We start from the raw sequence: 20,874 nt of genomic DNA on the forward strand, positions 1-20,874 counted from the left end.
TCTGGCGGGAGCAATGCTACTTCCCACAGGTCGTGTGACCTGGCTATGGTTAGATCTGTCTTCTCACTGGGTGCATTAGCAGACAAGCAGGGCCACTGGAAATCTGGCACATACAGGGCATCAGGTCATTTACAGTGACATCTGGAGAAAGCAAATGTTTTGCTGCTGTCCCTCTCTGGACGTACGCCTCTTCCAGACAGAGAAAGGAGCTGATTTTGAGTTGAATGTTAAGTGGCTGCTGCCGTGGAATCCTGATTTACTATCACTTTATGCTCATGCGAGAATCCATAGAGCTAATGCAGGGGTTTGTGCATCTGCAAGCAGAAAGATGTGCTGCCGCAACAATCACCATTTTATCTGCACCTGCGGCAGTCCCAAGCTAAGTGCAAGACATCCGTCAAGCAATGGTCTACCTGCTCAGGGCTGGCGGGAAATTAAAACATTACACATGTGAGAGCTCTTGTTACCTTCCTTATTGAACCACCCTCGTAATAATCAGAAAATAAAATACATTCATTACACTTTACCTTGCGGATAGTATGGTCTTTCTCTGTAACATCTTGCCTGCTCCTTGTAGACAGCTTCTTGTTCTCTTGGGACAGCTCAAAGCATTGCTCTTCCAGCAGGGCCCTGGCAAGCTGCTCTGATTCTGCTTTGGTTACAGCAAGATCTAACTGTGCAGCAAGAGCCTCTCTGTAGAATCAGGAGGGTTGTTTGTTTTTTACAAAAATTAATAATTGTATTTTCAATTAATTTAACAAACAGAAGCGTATATAACATATACACGTGACAAAGACATATACATATTTCTCTACATTTTATTTCTGAAGTTTTTTTTTCTAATTTTAAATGAAAAATGACTCCTACTGACTAAGGGGGTTATTCAGAGATGGACACAGATCACTGTATATGCAGCAAGATCTGCGGCCATCTCCTCACATGCTGGGTGCCGCCTAGCACAGGGCAAAGCCATCCAGCATATTTGTGGCGCTGCCTCACGATGCACTGAACTGAGGATGACCACTGCCAGTCCGCCATATTTTTAATTGGAGCGGTTTCGCCGACCACCATGTTGCCGACCACCCAACTCCGGCCAGTCTCAGTTATGTTGGAGATGCATCCTTTAGGGAAGTGCCCACAATGTGACTGGCCGCGCATTTGCGATGTACGGCAAACTGCGATACAGCCACATTAACGGCCGGGTCTGAATTAGGCCCTAAGTGTGGCAGGTGTTAAAGGGTAAACTTACAAGTTATAATAATAATGATAAAAAAGTAAAAACCACCAAAATGTGGATTATGTTGGCATCAGAAAGGCTAAATCAAGTTCTTATTCAAATTAAGATTACTACAGGGGTGAACAAATAGCCTTCATATTTTCTCAGGTTCTTGTAGGATTTTCAGCAATCACACTACAAAACTTCCTGGCAATATATAAATGGTAATAGATCTATGAGGATTTTAACAAGCACAGGGAATGCTTCCGGCCAACAGTTTCTGTCAGACAAATGTTACTAAGTGGAAGCTACACAGAATAGTTATGAACATTAAACCTCCTATAAAATATGTCCACTGAATCAATGTTATTACAACACACTATACAGTCTTTGCAATGTATTAGAGGATACATATAACTGGACACATACTTCTCATTGTGAAGTTCGTGTAATTTCTTATCCAAGTCTTGGCTGAGCTTCGCCTTCTCCTCAACTTCTTCTTTCAGTTCTTTAACCTGAGTTTTGTATAGAGTCTGGAAGATAGTAGTGAAGATGTGAGGGTTTTTCTCGAATACCTAGCACTGCCTGCTATGACTTATGTCACAGTGTTTTTATAGCTGCACGGTAACAGTTGACCATAACAAATACACTGAAGGCAGGCAGATCTTGGGCTCAGCAAACATCATGTAGGGGAAGATTTATCAAAGCTTGGAGATAAAATGGAGAGAGAGAAAGTTCTAACCAATCAGCTTCTAACTGACATTTGACAGGCTATGTTTGGAAAATGACGGTTAGGAGCTGATTGGTTGGTACTTTATCTTTCTCCACTATATCTCCAAGCTTTGATAAAATTCCCCCTAAACCTGATTAATAATGAAATCTTTGGGTTCAAAGCCAGAGGCCTGGAACTTTTATATTCAGTTACTGGCTACCAGACTTCAGTACACAGTGACCGAAGTGCACCCTAAGTATAGGTTCAGAGGGGAAGTATGCAAGTCAAAAAGCAAGATTTTGGATCTTACCGGTTAAATCTGGTTCTCTGATGCTATGGGGGAGACTAGAGAAGACCACAGGGGTATAACAGTGCTGGAGGAGGCTGGGCACTGAAAGGATAACTTTTTAGGGCAGCCCAAGCTCGTCCTTCCCTAAGCTCCACTCAATGCACAAGCAAAGCAGTTTTAGTTTAGCAAAGTCCAAGAGAGAGAGAGTAAAAAAAGAGAAGCAAAAACCAGGCACACAATCACACAAATGAGTGAAGAACCTGGTATAACATAAACCCGAACACACCCCAAGAGAACCTGGAGCGAATGGGAGGGTGTCCAGTGTCCCCCATGGCATCAGAGAAACCGATTTAACAGGTAAGAACAAAAATCTTGTTTTATGGTCGATGCGTGGACTTTCTGCGTCGTCAGAGCTAAAAGCCCATCGGAACTCAGGACACAAAAAATAAAATGCCTGGCCTGTGCAGGTAGTGGGGTATACAGCAGGAGCATCTGAACTGCCCTAAAAGTTAGCCTTTTAGTGCCCAGCCTCCTCCAACAATGCTATACGCCTGTGGTCTTCTCCAGTGTCTCCCCATGGCTGTAGGAGAAAAAGGAAACAATTGTTGTAAGCCATGAATACCCCCAGTTTCAGAGAGCCCATAAAGCCACAAGGAAGATCAGTCTCAGATCTTCCCCATGTGTCAACACTGATGGATAGAGACTATGCTGGATTTAGCTGTAGTTTATGAGTAATCTGCTGTCAGATACAGGTTACACTGAATCTATCAGAGGTGGCAAAATGTAATGCTGGGAACAAACTAGGACAATGGATCAGCCGTACAGCTGATCCGCCAACCTATTGGACGAATGGTGAGTGCATACACACTTACAGATGGCTTGTTCCCAGGATGACAAACTGTAACATAGCGTACTGTAGCGTATGCAATGCATTCACTTAAATGGGAGCTGCGTGCGCCCGCCACCCCATTGAAATGAATGGGAGCCAGCTAACAACGCATACGCAGCAGCATGCCGCGGTGAATAAGCATCACAGTCCTGCTTCAGTAAGCTGCTATATGCAGAAACACTGTAGCAGGACACATCTGTACTAATCGACGGCCTGATGTGATGTCAGTCACCGGTGGCCTCTGCCTGTACACACAGCATGATGCGCCGATATACATGCAGATAATAGGATTTTGGTACTTACCAGGTAAATCCTTTTCTTTGAATCCATAGGGGGCACTGGAGTACTCTTGGGATATGGACGGCGTAGCAGAAACAAAGGCACTGAATATTTAAATTTAGAACTCTCCACCCCTCCATATCCCAGAGTACCTCAGTGTACGACCTCAGTGTTTTTACTGAGCGAACTACTATAGAGAGGTTGACAATGGAGAATTCCTATAACATAACGGACAACCACAAAGTTGACCCATAACTTTAATGTCAACTAAACAGTTGACAGCATAACCGATAGACCTTTATAATTTGAACCAATCGGTGAAAATATGTTACCATAAGCTCCTCTGAGCTTAATACAAAACAGGTAAAATGTGTTACCATAAGCTCCTCTGAGCTTAAAACAACCCAGGTAAAACTGCTCTGGGTGGGCGTCCAGTGCCCCCTATGGATTCAAAGAAAAGGATTTACCTGGTAAGTACCAAAATCCTATTTTCTTTTTCATCCACTAGGGGTCACTGGAGTACTCTTGGGACGTACCAAAGCTTCCCTCGTGGGCGGGAGAGCTGTTTGGCCCTTGTAACAGTAGGCGGCCAAAGCTAGATGCTGATGCCGCAACCGTTTCATAACGTGTAAACGTGCACAAACGTGTGCACTGAAGGCTATGTAGCCGCGTCGTAGACGCTCCACGACCAGCTGGTCCTGACATTCCCACAGAACCTGTGGGATGAGCTATTACTGACGTAGGCGACTGTAACTTAGCCTTAAAGTAAGCCTGACTTGTAGTCATTGTTATCCAACTGGATAATGTCTGCTGAGAAACTGGCTAACCCCAGTTGGCAGCATCATAGAGAACAAACAACGTATCCGTATTACGTACTGTAGACGTTCGGAACATATAGACGCGTAATGCGTGTACCACATTCAGAATTCTAGAATGTGCTGTCAACACAGGAACCACTATTGGTGTATTGATGTGAAGAATAAGAAAACGGAATTGGTCCGAAGTTCTGCTTTGTCATGAGAAAACTCAAATACGGTGGCTTGGAATACAAGGCACCCAAATATGAAAACAAAACCCTTGCCGAAGCTAAGGCTAGAAGAAAAATGTTTTCCAAGTGAGAAACTTAAGCCCCATTTGTTGTAAGGGTTCAAAATATGAAAACTGTAAGAAATCTGAACCCAACCTCAAGTCGCCTGGCGCTGTAGGTGGGATAAATGGAGGCTGCACTTTGATGACACCTTGTAGAAAGGTGTGTACCGACGCAATAGAGTCAAACGTCTTTGAAAATAAGTTGACCACACAGATACCTGCACCCTCAGTGCAGATAAACGCAGTTCTCCATCCCACCCCGTTTGTAAAATAACAGAATACGGGTAACTTGAAAGATGATGTCGGAAACTTCCGAGCTTTACCACCTATATAGGCACACCAAATTTTGTAATAATGAGCTGCCGTAAGCGGCTTACTAGCTCGTAACATGGTTGGTATAACCGATACTGTAATGTCCTATTTCTTTTCTTAAGAGGGCGGTCTGAACCCCCACCCCGTCAACCGCAGCCGCGGTACATAGGTAATAGGTACATAGGTAATTAGGGGTAAAAGAACGGTTCCTGTTGTAACAGGTTGGACGTATTATGAGCGGGCCAAGATCGTGTGCAAGTATTCCTTGGAGATTCGAGAAGCCAGCTCTCCAAAACCCATGAGATATTACCAGTATGACTGTGACGAACTGTCTTATGATCCGTTGTAGCAACGGAGAGAGCAGCGGAAACTGGTGGAGCCAGATGCATGATGCTGAATGACCACACGAAAGTGAGAAATTCCACCGCCACTGCCCTTGTGATCTGTCGTTCTGTACACATACTGAGCGTTTGTAATTGTGGCGAGATGCCATCATGTATACCGGAGGATAACCCCTTTTGTGGACTCACATATGAAACACCTCTGGATTTAATGCCCAGTTTTCAGGATATAAATCCCGACGGGTGAGATCATCTGTCTAACAGATATCCACTTACAGAATGAACCCTGTCGACAACATCACCTAATGGTGTTCTGGGCAATTGAGGATTCAAGCTACCTGCCGCATTGCCATGCGGCTTCTTGGTCCTCCCTGCTGTATATGCAACTCCCGTTGCGTTGTCTGACTGTACTTGGACAGACTGAAAGCGAAGCATGTAGTGCATTGTAAATTACACGGAGTTCCAGGACATTTATAGACAGCAATCTGTCGTGATCCGTGTCGCTGACCTTTTTAACTACAACTCCTCAACCTCTGAGACTCTCGTCCAGAGTATATACACCCTCGCCCCCCTGTGGGAAACGCGAGAGAAGCCCAGCGAACTAAAGCGCTTTGAAAACACATTATTGTTCCTAATAGGCGAATACACCAATGTACCGCTAGTGTGCGTGGTTCTTGCTGGTGTAGTAGGTACATTTGATTTACCGTATTTATAATCATACCTAGGAATTGAAGTCGTTCAGACGGAATTAGATGCGATTTTGAACTTGACCTGCCACCATGGTGTACGTTAGTAGCGCCAGTAAGAAGAACCTCTGTTGAGACAGAGTTCTTATGAGCAGATCGTGTAAGTATGGAACGATTGTCACTGGCAGGGCTCTGAGATGAGCTATCATCACCAACATCACTTTGTAAATACCCGAGGCGTTAACATGAAGCCAAACGGTAGATGAAATGGTTAATAGTTGTGGCGTTTTGCAAAACGCTAGAACCTGTGATGCGGTGACCAAACCGGAATGGGTATTGAAGATCAAGCGCAATTATGCAATTTTGTGGCTTCAAATATGCAAATACTAACCTGCAGAAATTCCATTTTCAAACTGCAGTAAGTGACTTGCTGATTGAGACTGCGACGGAGCCCTCTGGTTTCGTTACGCCAAACAGAGGGGAATAAATAACCCTGACTCTGTTGGTTTACTAAGTCTGGAAATAAAAAACAGCTGACACCAGCAGAGACTGAATGGCCACCTGCCAAAACGCCTAGCTTCGTCCGACAGAGGCAGTATTTTAAACTGTAAATAGCGGATACATCCATAAGTGGATGTTTGGAAACCCGGCAAAAGTCACGTGTAAAGGCGCGCTTCCACAATTGGAAATTCTAGATGGCCTGAGAGGCCGTTAAGTCACTTGTTGACTTTTAGCACCCTGGTGTTACCAGTCGTGACTGTTTTTGTACCACAGCCTTGAAAAGACTGAAGACTAAAGTGATTAAACCTCGGGCCAAAGTATTTTAGTTTTGATACCGGAGGCCTGAATATCAAATTTAGGACCAACCCACTTCTGGCCTTGTTTTGGTGAAACTAGCGACGATGAAAAGCTAGAATTGAGGTAACAGGTGTCAGCAGAAGCTTTACAGAGATACTCTGCAGCTTTTTATTAACAGTGATCGTCATTGTTTGCATACATAGAACGTCTAGTAACCCAAATGTTTATAACGTTTGTCACAGACGAATTCACCAATGACGGACTGTCCCATGTAGATGTGGAAACGGGTAAATAGGGTTAAATGTTAGTCAGATATTGTAAATAATAACTCATTGAAAATCTGTTGTTTAAGAAAATCGACAGATTCGATGTTGAAATCTACTTAGTCTCTGTAAAAATTGAGACACTGACTTACTGGTTATTAGCAATGTATGTTGTCAAAATCCCGTACTATCTGACTGCTGGTCTAATGTACCCTTCTCACTCGTTGTGAGAATTGACATATAATTGTCAGATTAAATTATAAGACCAGTTAAATTAACACCTTGGTACCCAAAGGGAAAATTGGACCTTTGGAAATACTGAGACTCCTTTGTTAGAGCTGGCGGAGTGACTTCCGAGTCCTTAAGGGCAGCCATCTCAGGAGAGGGTAGAGCCCTTACAAGCGTGTGAGCGCTTTATCCCCCCTAGGGGGTGTTCCGATCTTACCGCTCCTGTCGAGCGGAGTTATGCTTAACATAGGATCTGGGACTGACCCAGCTCCGTAGTGGAAACGTACAAACCAACAGAATTTGTGTTTCCGACATTATAGTAAACCTTATATTTAGTCTGTGTTGGAGGCTTACTCCTTATACAGACAGACCCATAATAGCCAAAAACAGACACGTGCACTAATTAGTAAAATGTTTACTTAAAGTGCGTAATATATATATATATATATATATATATATATATATATTTATGGCTAATATGGCTAAATACAGTTTACATGGCCCTATGTGAAACCTGAACCAAATTTCCCACTAACACCCCTGCGCCTCCGGTGGCGAAGAGATGTAGTGTAGGAATGTTCTGGAATTATGGCATGAACAGGAAACATGATTAAAAATGGCCCCCATGCCATTCTTACATTGTAACTCATAGAAGAAATTACAATACTTGCTGCCCCACAGTATACACTGATAATCACAGCCAGTTGATAATCACATGCAGGCTACAATACCAACACAGGCAGGTGATATTTAATATAAGCTCTGCCTTTAATATCTTCTATAGATATTCTGTTATTAATAACTTCTATAGATAAATATATATATATATATATATATATATATATATATATAGGCTCAACAGCCTATTACACTTGTAGCCTCTGGCAGCTGCAGCCACGCAGTTCTGCCAGGTCCCCCACTCCCTCCTCCTTACCTGTACTCCCTATAGCGCTGTGTCAGCGGGGAGCTGGGAAGTTATTGCAGGGAGGCGAAAAACCATAGCCCCGAGCAGCAGAAATCGGCTGGCCGGAGCGCGGCGTTACTACCGGGTCTGTGAGAGCACTGCTGTTGCCTGTGCGGCGGGTCTCCGTCCCTCCCTCTCTCTGTACTCTGCAAAGTATTGGAGGACGTTACCGGCCGCTGTTGCTAGCCAAGCTGCAGCGGGTCTCCCCTCTGGCCGCTGTACTTGCTATACAGTGCTGACGGCGCGCCTGGCGCCTAGGTCTGGAGAACGAAGCGGCCGCCGGAGCGCTGGACGGGGCGGCTGTGAACGGCATCTAACGGACCCCACACAGCGGGGCGGCCGCCTGCGCTGACCGCCCCGTTTTCCCCAGCATACCTTATGTAGGAGGCTAACGGACCCTCTTCTGGTGATAGCTGCGACGGGCTTCTATGTGTAAGCTCCGTCCAGCTGCTTGTTCTTCACCAGCTGCTTGATCCCTTCTTCATGGCTGTGACGGGGCTTCTTTCTGTAAGCTCCGTCCAGCTCTCTGATCACTGTTTCATGGCTGTGACGGGGCTTCTTTATGTAAGTTCCGTCCAGCTGTTGCAGGAGCAGTGGGCTGCCTGTGGCTGTGAGGGTGCTCTTTGTGAGGACCGACACGCCATGCGCTGTCCGTGCAGCGGCACTATCCCGGACCCATGTTTTTCTTGAAACTGGGAAGGGATGTGCTATTGAAAAAAATTAAAAAGTAAAAATTAAAAATTATTAAAATCTTCCACCAAGTGTGGGAATCCCACAAGCCGATGTTAGTGCTTTGAGCACAGAAAAAACACTGAGGTCGTACACTGAGGTACTCTGGGATATGGAGGGGTGGAGAGTTCTAAATTTAAATATTCAGTGCCTTTGTTTCTGCTACGCCGTCCATATCCCAAGAGTACTCCAGTGACCCCTAGTGGATCAAAAAGAAATATCAGCCTACGCAATATGTCTGAACATCGTTGTTCACACATATTTCTGGCACAAATGCATCGACACACCTACAATATATCGCCAATTCATTTGAATTGCCGATGTATCGGCCAGTGTGTGCCCAGCTTAAGAAATGTGTGTTTCGTGGCACTACTTCATCTCTCTTATATTTTACAAACAACGCACATATATAGTACTGTCAAACTCAGGATAGCCAGCCTATTAAAAATGGGGTGATGGGGCTATGGGAAGTATCATGGAAACAATTTTTCCATTACATTTATTTGTCAAAGCACTTTATAAAATTATACAGTATGACAAGTCTCCCAAGATTAACTTTCTTCAAAAGTGATTTCATGGTCACTAGAGTAGAAGATATACAACCATTTAGTTAGATACAAATTACTTACTGAAAAATACTGCTCCGCTTCAAGTTGATCCTGTAGTTCCCTCATTTGACCTTCATTACCTCTGTATTGTCTGACCAATAAAGAAATAAAATAAAATAAGAATTTACTTACCGATAATTCTATTTCTCGGAGTCCGTAGTGGATGCTGGGGTTCCTGAAAGGACCATGGGGAATAGCGGCTCCGCAGGAGACAGGGCACAAAAAGTAAAGCTTTAGGATCAGGTGGTGTGCACTGGCTCCTCCCCCTATGACCCTCCTCCAAGCCAGTTAGGTACTGTGCCCGGACGAGCGTACACAATAAGGGAGGAATTTTGAATCCCGGGTAAGACTCATACCAGCCACACCAATCACACCGTACAACTTGTGATCTAAACCCAGTTAACAGTATGATAACAGCGGAGCCTCTGAAAAGATGGCTCACAACATATAATAACCCGATTTTTGTAACTATGTACAAGTATTGCAGATAATCCGCACTTGGGATGGGCGCCCAGCATCCACTACGGACTCCGAGAAATAGAATTATCGGTAAGTAAATTCTTATTTTCTCTATCGTCCTAGTGGATGCTGGGGTTCCTGAAAGGACCATGGGGATTATACCAAAGCTCCCAAACGGGCGGGAGAGTGCGGATGACTCTGCAGCACCGAATGAGAGAACTCCAGGTCCTCTTTTGCCAGGATATCAAATTTGTAGAATTTTACAAACGTGTTCTCCCCTGACCACGTAGCTGCTCGGCAGAGTTGTAATGCCGAGACCTCTCGGGCAGCCGCCCAAGATGAGCCCACCTTCCTTGTGGAATGGGCCTTAACCGATTTAGACTGTGGCAGGCCTGCCTCAGAATGTGCAAGTTGAATTGTGTTACAAATCCAACGAGCAATCGACTGCTTAGAAGCAGGCGCACCCAACTTGTTGGGTGCATACAGTATAAACAGCGAGTCAGATTTTCTGACTCCAGCTGTCCTGGAATATATTTTCAGGGCCCTGACAACTTCTAGCAACTTGGAGTCCTCCAAGTCCCTAGTAGGTGCAAGGCACCACAATAAGCTGGTTCAGGTGAAACACTGACACCACCTTAGGGAGAGAACTGGGGACGAGTCCGCAGCTCTGCCCTGTCCGAATGGACAAACAGATATGGGCTTTTTTGAGAAAAAACCACCAATTTGACACTCGCCTGGTCCAGGCCAGGGCTAAGAGCATGGTCACTTTGTATGTGAGATGCTGCAAATCCACATATTTGACTGGTTTTAAATCAATGTGATTTGAGAAATCCCAGAACTACGTTGAGATCCCACAGTGCCACTGGAGGCACAAAAAAAAGGGGTTTGTATATGCAATACTCCCTTGTTCTGGACTTCAGGAACTGAAGCCAATTCTTTCTGGAAGAAAATTTACAGGGCCGAATTTGAACCTTAATGGACCCCAATTTGAGGCCCATAGACACTCCTGTTTGCAGGAAATGCAGGAAACGACCGAGTTGAAATTTCTTTGTGGGGCCTTCCTGGCCTCACACCACGCAACAAATTTTCGCCACACGTGGTGATAATGTTGTGCGGTCACCTCCTTTCTCGCTTAGACCAGGGTAGGAATGACCTCTTCCGGAATGCCTTTTTTCCCTTAGGATCCGGCTTTCCATCGCCATGCCGACAAACGCAGCTGCTGTAAGTCTTGGAACAGACATGGTACTTGCTGAAGCAAGTCCCTTCTTAGCGGCAGAGGCCATAAGACCTCTGTAAGCATCTCTTGAAGTTCCGGGTACCAAGTCCTTCTTGGCCAATCCGGAGCCATGAGTATAGTTCTTACTCCTCTACGTCTTATAATTCTCAGCACCTTAGGTATGAGAAGCAGAGGAGGGAACACATACACCGACTGGTACACCCACGGTGTTACCAGAACGTCCACATCTATTGCCTGAGGGTCCCTTGACCTGGCGCAATACCTGTCCCGTTTTTTGTTCAGACGGGACGCCATCATGTCCACCTTTGGTATTTCCCAACGGTTTACAATCATGTGGAAAAAACTTCTCAATGAAGTTTCCACTCTCCCGGGTGGAGGTCGTGCTGAGGAAGTCTGCTTCCCAGTTTCCATTCCCGGGATGAAAAACTGCTGACAGTGTTATCACATGATTTTCCGCCCAGCGAAAAGTCCTTGCAGTTTCTGCCATTGCCCTCCTGCTTCTTGTGTCGCCCTGTCTGTTTACGTGGGCGACTGCCGTGATGTTTTTCCCACTGGATCAATACCGGCTGACCTTGAAGCAGAGGTCTTGCTAAGCTTAGAGCATTATAAATTTACCCTTAGCTCCAGTATATTTATGTGGAGAAAAGTCTCCATACTTGATCACACTCCCTGGAAATTTTTCCCTTGTGTGACTGCTCCCCAGCCTCTCAGGCTGGGCTCCGTGGTTATCAGCATCCAATCCTGAATGCCGAATCTGCGGCCCTCTAGAAGATGAGCACTCTATAACCACCACAGGAGAGACACCCTTGTCCTTGGATATTAGGTTATCCGCTGATGCATCTGAAGATGCGATCCGGACCATTTGTCCAGCAGATCCCACTGAAAAGTTCTTACGTGAAATCTGCCGAATGGAATTGCTTCGTAGGAAGCCACCATTTTTACCAGGACCCTTGTGCAATGATGCACTGTTTTTAGGAGGTTCCTGACTTGCTCGGATAACTCCCTGGCTTTCTCTTCCGGGAGAAACACCTTTTTTCTGGACTGTGTCCAGAATCATCCCTAGGCACAGCAGACGTGTCGTCGGGATCAGCTGCGATTTTGGAATATTTAGAAACCACCCGTGCTGATTGTAGCAGTATCCGAGATAGTGCTACTCCGACCTCCAACTGTTCCCTGGACTATGCCCCTATCAGGAGATCGTCCAAGTAAGGGATAATTAAGACGCCTTTTCTTCGAAGAAGAATCATCAATTCGGCCATTACCTTGGTAAAGACCCCGGGGTGCCGTGGACAATCCAAACGGCAGCGTCTGAAACTGATAGTGACAGTTCTGCACCACGAACCTGAGGTACCCTTAGTGAGAAGGGCAAATTTGGGACATAGAGGTAAGCATCCCTGATGTCCCGGGACACTATATAGTCCCCTTCTTCCTGGTTCGTTATCACTGCTCTGAGTGACTTCATCTTAATTTGAACCTTTGTAAGTGTTCAAAACAAATTTTTTTTAGAATAAGTCTCACCTAGCCTTCTGGCTTCAGTACCACAATATAGTGTGGAATAATACCCCTTTTCTGTAGTAGGAGGGGTAATTTAATTGTCACCTGCTGGGAATACAGCTTGTGAATTTTTTTTTTTTTTTTTTTTCCCATACTACCTCCTTGTCGGAGGGAGACTTGGTAAAGCAGACTTCAGGAGCCTGCGAAGGGGAAACGTCTCGACATTCTCATCTGTACCCCCGGGATACTACTTGTAGGATCCAGGGGTCCTGTACGGTCTCAGCGCCATGCTGAGAACTTGTCAGACGCGGTGGAACGCTTCTGTTCCTGGGAATAGGCTGCCTGTTGCAGTCTTCTTCCCTTTCCTCTATCCCTGGGCAGATATGATCTTATAGGGACGAGAGGACTGAGGCTGAAAAGACGGTGTCTTTTTCTGCAGAGATGTGACTTAGGGTAAAAAACGGTGGATTTTCCAGCAGTTGCTGTGACCACCAGGTCCGATGGACCGACCCCAAACAAGTCCTCTTCCTTTATACGGCCATACTGTGCCGTTTGGAATCTGCATCACCTGACCACTGTCGTGTCCATAACATCTTCTGGCAGTTATGGACATCGCGTTTATTCATGATGCCAGAGTGCAAATATCCCTCTGTGCATCTCGCATATATAGAAATGCTCTATAGTCAATAAAATACTGTCCCTGTCAAGGGTATCAATATTTTTAGTCAGGGAATCCGACCAAGCCACCCTAGCTCTGCACATCCAGGCTGAGGCGATCGCTGGCCGCAGTATAACACCAGTATGTGTGTATATACTTTTTATTATATTTTCCAGCCTTGTCAGCTGGTCCTTGAGGACGGCCCTATCTATAGACGGTACCGCCACTTGTTTTGATAAGCGTGTGAGCGCCTTATCCACCTTAAGGGGTGTTTCCCAACGCGCCCTAACTTCTGGCGGGAAAGGGTATACCGCCCATAATTTTCTATCGGGGGGAACCCACGCATCATCACACACTTTATTTAATTTATCTGATTCAGGAAAAACTATGGTAGTTTTTTCACATCCCACATAATACCCTCTTTTGTGGTACTTGTAGTATCAGAAATACGTAACACCTCCTTCATTGCCTTTAACGTGTGACCCTAATAAGGAATACGTTTGTTTATTCACCGTCGACACTGGAATCAGTGTCCCTGTCTGTGTCTGTGTCGACCGACTAAAGTAAACGGGCGTTTTAAAACCCTTGACGGTGTTTTTGAGACGTCTGGACCGTACTAATTGTTTGTCGGCCGTCTCATGTCGTCAACCGACCTTGCAGCGTGTTGACATTATCACGTAATTTCCTAAATAAGCCATCCATTCCGGTGTCGACTCCCTAGAGAGTGACATCACCATTACAGGCAATTGCTCCGCCTCCTCACCAACATCGTCCTCCTACCTGTCGACACACACGTACCGACACACAGCACACACACAGGGAATGCTCTGATAGAGGACAGGACCCACTAGCCCTTTGGAGAGACAGAGGGAGAGTTTGCCAGCACACACCAAAAACGCTATAATTATATAGGGACAACCTTATATAAGTGTTTTCCCTTATAGCATCTTAATATATATATATAAGCATATCGCCAAATTAGTGCCCCCCCTCTCTGTTTTAACCCTGTTTCTGTAGTGCAGTGCAGGGGAGAGCCTGGGAGCCTTCCCTCCAGCCTTTCTGTGAGGGAAAATGGCGCTGTGTGCTGAGGAGATAGGCCCCGCCCCTTTTTCGGCGGCCTCGTCTCCCGCTCTTAACGGATTCTGGCAGGGGTTAAATATCTCCATATAGCCTCCGGAGGCTATATGTGAGGTATTTTTAGCCAAAATAGGTATTCATTTGCCTCCCAGGGCGCCCCCCTCCCAGCGCCCTGCACCCTCAGTGACTGCCGTGTGAAGTGTGCTGAGAGGAAAATGGCGCACAGCTGCAGTGCTGTGCGCTACCTTTAGAAGACTGAGGAGTCTTCTGCCGCCGATTCTGGACCTCTTCTTACTTCAGCATCTGCAAGGGGGCCGGCGGCAAGGCTCCGGTGACCATCCAGGCTGTACTTGTGATCGTCCCTCTGGAGCTGATGTCCAGTAGCCAAGAAGCCAATCCATCCTGCACGCAGGTGAGTTCACTTCTTCTCCCCTAAGTCCCTCGTTGCAGTGATCCTGTTGCCAGCAGGACTCACTGTAAAATAAAAAACCTAAGCTAAACTTTCCTAAGCAGCTCTTTAGGAGAGCCACCTAGATTGCACCCTTCTCGTCCGGGCACAAAATCTAACTGGCTTGGAGGAGGGTCATAGGGGGAGGAGCCAGTGCACACCACCTGATCCTAAAGCTTTACTTTTTGTGCCCTGTCTCCTGCGGAGCCGCTATTCCCCATGGTCCTTTCAGGAACCCCAGCATCCACTAGGACGATAGAGAAATAAAACATTAATGAAGAACCTCTAGGGAAAATGTAAGCCTATGAGATACAGGCATTAGGGCGATTCAGGCAAGTCTAAATTATTTTTAATTATTGCCACACAGCAAGACTTGTCGGAATCGCACCGATGCCTGCCTTTTGTAGTCCATTACATTTCTCCCTAGGCTTTTCAGGATTTTAGGGCTACACACAGCAGACAAATCTTATTCCAAGACGTATACATGAGCTTAGCTCTCAACATCAAACTGATAGAACACTGCAAACAACTTTGCAACAAAAGTGTTGTGTATATATGAAAGACCACCTAGCTCCGGCAGACACCTTAAACAAACCAGAGTTTCCGGCAGCTTGAACTTTTGGATACATTTAAAGTGGCAATGTTTCAACGCAGCCTATATACCGCGTCATATTCCAGTATTATCCAAATGGAGGTAAATGAAATATCATATTAGTTCAAACAACGTCTCATGATAAAGTATCGTTTAAGAGCACAGCTCTCCATATGCAGTGGAGACTACCACTGACACTTGGGCTTACATTCGTAAGACGTAAACTACTTATACTCCAGATCGAATATCACCATGTATAAATGTCAATTAAATTAGCATTATTTACATCTAGGAATTATATTAAGCAATTTAATATATTTCCTTTAAAAATAAATACATAATGCAACCAACATAGATCCAGCTTGAGTACGTAAGGTCCTAATGACTGGCAAGAGGAGTAAAAAATGTTTTAACATTTTATAGTCATTGGCTCAAATCATTATCTATTCAAGATACAGTTGGGTGCGTGCCATGTTAGGAGCATTGAACATGAACTTTGATATGCACTGTACTAGACAATGAAACTGGGGAGGTTAATAAGACTAAAAATAGAAAAACAAGAATATAAGATACTGGCATACTTTTAAGGATTATTCTAAGGAGGTTTGTGTATGCGGAGGTAAATTCAGAGCGTACACACATGCAGTGATTGCCAACAATGCCAGTCAGCAAATCAGCTGTTCTGCCCGATACTCGCTACTGTCTCAGCAAATAAATCACACTGGTCAGAAAATCTCTAGTAGCAGCAGAAAGTGGCAGTTCCATAACGTAAGAGAACAGCATTTAGGGTGACATTTACTAAGCAGTGATAACAGCGGAGAAGTGAGCCAGTGGAGAAGTTACCAATCAGCACTGAAGTGACATCTATAATTTGCATATTATAAAATGATGCAAAGCTGCTCATTGGTTGATGTGGCAACTTCTCCACTCTTATCACTGCCTAGTAAATGTCCCCCTTAATGTCTTACATGTTCACTACACATTCTGTTATGTACCCAGATCACCTAAATAGGCTAGATATACTTATTATGGAGCAGGCACAATTACCAATAAAAAATAAATAGACACAAAACATACATACTTTGTTAGCTGAACCAGCTCAAACTCCAACAACCTCTTGGCTTCCAATAACGTATTTATTTCCTGCTTTAACTGTTTCTCAGACCCCTTTAAATTATCGGCTTCAAATGCTTTTGCATTCAGGTCATTCTGTGTTGTTATCCTTTTCTTTGTCTCTTGCTCCAATTGTACTGTCAGCTGTTTCACCTAAAGAACACATACAGAACCTTCACTTAGTGTTTGTCACAAAGAATCATAAAGGCCTATACCTACAGACACACCTTGCATCTCTTCCTTTACTTAAGGCCAGATCTGGGGAGAGATGTGTGCTGAGCAAGCCGCTAAGCATACATGTCTCCCCCCCGCTTAGCACAGCGCGATGTGTGCTGAGCGTGCGGGGAAAGCGGGGGGCCGCTCATTTCACCCAGCGGGTGGCCAATCTAGCACCAGCGATAGCGATGCGCAGGGCTGCGCATCGCTATCGCTGTGAGGGGTACACACGGAGAGATCACTGCTTAAAATCTAAGCAATCTAGTCAGATTCATAAGACAATACAATGCTTTACCAATCTTCCGCTAACAAAATACCTCTTCTTCCAACCTCTCCTTTTGTTGAACGAGGTGGTCTATTTTCTGGTGTGACTGTTTGAGGTCAAAATCCAGCATTGAACACTGCTTCTCTATCTCCACTCTCCGATTCTCTGCTTTCTCCTTTGCAGCCCTTTCAGCCTTCACTTTCATTTCCATCTCTAAAAGAAGAGGGACCAAAAAAATAGTTATGGGATTAGACTGCGGGGTTTCCATAGTACTACTAAGTATAACCTTGCACTGTATTAGATAAGAGCATTGACTAGGTGTGTGGAGTATTTGAGTGGGTTATCTCTGGGTGTTTAGGTTTACTCCCACAATCCAAAAGCATACTGGTAGGTTTAATGACTTCTGACCAAATGAACCCCTGTGCAGGGAATATAGACTGTAAGCTAAATATTCCCTCTAAAGCCTTGTGTAGCATGTGTGCTCTATACACGTGTTAACAATTGTTAATAAATAGAAATGTGTATATTCATAAACTAAGGAGGCAGCCATTGAAATTTAGAAGCCAGTTCCTAAAAGACGATCAATAAAAACTTCTCTCAAATAAGGTGCTAGTGTGGTAATTTATTTCCTGGGCTATTTCCAGCACCGTACTAATGAACAGAGTTATTACTGTAAGTAGTACTCTCTCAATGACAGCAGCAATGATTAACACCCAGTTATTATATCCAAGTACTCACCACACATTGCCACTGACTTCTCCTCCTCAAATGACTGGTGTCTGTCGCTCAGTCTTGCTTTTGTCACCTTATGTTCATTCACTTCCTGGTCCAATCGCTGTTGTAACGTTTTTAGTTGATAGTTCAACTCAATCTCCAAATTATTTTTTTCCTGTTTAAAATACACACATTTATTCCTGAAAACCATAGCTACACATCACAGAAATTATTGGAATACCTTATATTATATAAATGCAACAAACAAAAACGAATGGCAATAATGTGACAACTAGAATTGACAGTACATTACATATCAAGAGGATAATATTAAGGTGGCGTGGGGGGCTTTGGGGGTGTGTTGAATTAAAGATGATGGCGTTGGGGAGGGGGGGAGGGGGTGGGGCAATGACGGGGGGAGTGAAGTTTCTTCACTCCCTCCGTCACCCGGCTCCATAGCAGTGCAGGCAAATATGGACGATCTCGTCCATATTGGCCTGCATGCACAAGCGACGGGGCACCAGCGATGAACGAGCGCAGGGCCGCACATCGTTCATTGCTGGTGCCTCCACACTGAAAGATATGAACGGTATCTCGTTCATTAATGAACGAGATCGTTCATATCTTTCAGTATTATTGCCCAGTGTGTAGGGCCCATTAGTGTGGCCAGGTGCAAATTTTTTGCAATTCAAATTGAGCTGCATTAATGTTCCATGGTTTATCACAGCTGCAGCCGAAAAAGTCCCTATATCAAGGTAAAAGTATCAAAACCTGGTTGAGAACCCCTGGGTCACTCCCCCTAAATTAATAGGGCACTTAGAAGCTTTTAATTATCCTAATTTGGCCAATAATGACCAGGAATTTTTGGCGAGATGTTCAGCAAAACACAGAAATACAGGTACTGAGTTAAATTATGTGGGACAGGTATATGGGGGACAGGGAGTATTGATGGGATGGGTGTTTTTAGGCATGAAGGTGGGAGTTATTGGTATTTACAAAATGTTGCAAGTTTTTGTGGCAAAAATGTAAAAAAAAAAAATCTACTTACAGGCATTCTTATGAAATCCTAATTTATCTACAGCATACATTTGCTAAAAAAACTCTTGCTTTTTCAATCCTTTTCAGAGGCCAAAATTCTTTGCTTTTGACCACTAAGACTTCTTCACTGCTACCCAATAAAAGTTTGCACTTTTATGGGAAACAGTCTGATTTCCCCATTTTCCCCCTCAATTTATACAGCTATCATTATAGAAAATGACTGCGTCGCCGCTGGGATAAACCTTCCCAATTAAATAGTGGGTTATGTAGGCGCGAGCACAGATACAATAAGTAATAAACTAATTAATAAATTACCTGGTCCCGATGGAATTTACCCAAAGGTTCTCATGGAGATACACTCCATTATTTGATTTTTATGGACTCACTTACATCAGGCATTGTTTGCAAAGACTGGCGTTTAGCAGAAGCAGTGCCAATAAATCTGAACCGGGTAATTATAGACCAGTAAGTACTGGAAGGTATTTTAAGGGATAGAATACAGGAATTCCTTGAAACCAATGAGGTTATTAATAGGCCCAACATGGATTTGTGAAGGATAGATCATGTCAAACTTTCGTAACAGGCTTTTATGAAACAGTGCAAACCTAGATCAGGGTAAAGAGGTGGATGTAATCTTTTTACACTTTGCTAAAGTTTCGATACAGTACCTCAACATGGTACTAATCTACAAGTTAAGAGAACTAAGGCTTGGGAACATATTATGCACTTGGGTGAGTAATTGGTTGGATAAAAGGGAGCACTTAGTACGATGGGGTATAGACGGGGTCCAAAGGAGCCGGTGTACTTTAAATTTCTTCACTGGGTGTGGTGGCTACTCCCCTCTATGCCCCCTTCCACAGGCAGTTATAGGTAACACCGTGCATGAAAGAGAAAGGACATACTTGAGAGAAGGAACATAATAAAGTGGTGGGATTTACACACCAGCACACCACGAACATAAAACAACAAGCAACGGCTGGACACAACAAACAGTAACAGCTGAACAGGTAACCACATAAAAGGAACCTGCAGAAAAGTCAACGCACTGACGCGGGCGCCCAATATTCCTTATGGACTACGCGAAAAGGATTTACCGGTAGGTAATTAAAAACCTGTTTTCCCTAGCATCCATAAGGGATATTGGGGAGACTTCGTACGATGGGGACGTCCCAAAGCTTCCAGAACGGGCAGGAATGTGCAGAGACTTCTGCAGCACTGCCTGCCCAAACTGGGTATCCTCTTTGGCCAGAGTATCAAACTTGAAGAATTTCACAAAACTGTTCTACCGCGACCAGGTAGCAGATCGGCATAGTTGCAAGGCCGAGACTCCACGGGCAGCCGCCCAGGAAGAGCCCACCAATCTTGTAGAGTGGGCCTTCAGAGACTTAGGAACAGGTAAAGCTGCCGACACATAGGCCTGTTGGATAGTAAGTCTAAGCCAAAGAGCAATGGACTGCTTCGAAGCAGAACAACCCTTTTTCTGCACATCATAGAGCATGAACAAGGAATCAGTCTGTCTGATCAGAGCCGTTCGCTTGAAATAGATCTCCAAGGCTCGCACAGCATCCAATGCCTCCGGAGGAGCAGAAGTGCCAAAACTTGACGGAACCACAATAGGGTGATTCAAGTGGAACGCAGAGACAACCTTCGGCAGAAACTGCTGCCCAGTCCTGAGCTCCGCCCTGTCCTCGTAAAAGACCAAGTAGGGACTTTTACACGAGAAGGCTATCAATTCTGAGACACGTCTAGCAGAAGCCAGGGCCAGTAACATCACAGTCTTACACGTGAGGTACTTGTCTTCTACCATCATCAGAGGTTCAAACCAGGAGGACTGTAGAAATTCCAGCACTACATACAAATCCCAAGGAACCATGGGCGGCACAAAAGGAGATTGAATGTGAAGTACTCCACACAAGGTGGTCTGAACTTCTGGCAATGCTGCCAATTTCTTCTGGAAGAAAATTAAGAGGGCCGAAGTCTGGACCTTAATGAAACCCAGACGTAATCCCTTTTCCACACCAGCTTGCAGGAAACGGAGGAAACGTCCCAAGTGGAACTCCGCAGTCAGATACGAACGTTCCTCGCACCAAGAGACATATCTCCTCCAGATATGATGATAGTGTTTTGACGTCACAAGTTTCCTGGCCTGAACCACGGTAG

At 44.7% G+C, this 20,874-nt stretch overlaps 1 protein-coding gene across 2 annotated transcripts in view; it reads right to left on the reverse strand.

Moving 5' to 3' along the window:
* ROCK1 (Rho associated coiled-coil containing protein kinase 1) overlaps positions 1-20,874 on the reverse strand; it is a 294,513-nt gene that overhangs the window by 26,938 nt on the left and 246,701 nt on the right. For both annotated transcript variants that reach the window (XR_010177843.1, XM_063923571.1), the window contains exons 18-23: positions 17,701-17,851; positions 17,015-17,175; positions 16,450-16,634; positions 9,425-9,494; positions 1,646-1,749; positions 528-693 (exon numbers count right to left, since the gene is read on the reverse strand). Coding sequence is in view for 1 of the 2 variants with exons in the window: in XM_063923571.1 (XP_063779641.1) it covers positions 528-693; positions 1,646-1,749; positions 9,425-9,494; positions 16,450-16,634; positions 17,015-17,175; positions 17,701-17,851 (837 nt within the window). In the remaining variant the exon portion in view is untranslated. The remainder of the gene's footprint in view (positions 1-527; positions 694-1,645; positions 1,750-9,424; positions 9,495-16,449; positions 16,635-17,014; positions 17,176-17,700; positions 17,852-20,874) is intronic.

This window comes from Pseudophryne corroboree, chromosome 5 (assembly GCF_028390025.1).
Source record: "Pseudophryne corroboree isolate aPseCor3 chromosome 5, aPseCor3.hap2, whole genome shotgun sequence".
In the NCBI taxonomy this organism is placed as follows: Eukaryota; Metazoa; Chordata; class Amphibia; order Anura; family Myobatrachidae; genus Pseudophryne; species Pseudophryne corroboree.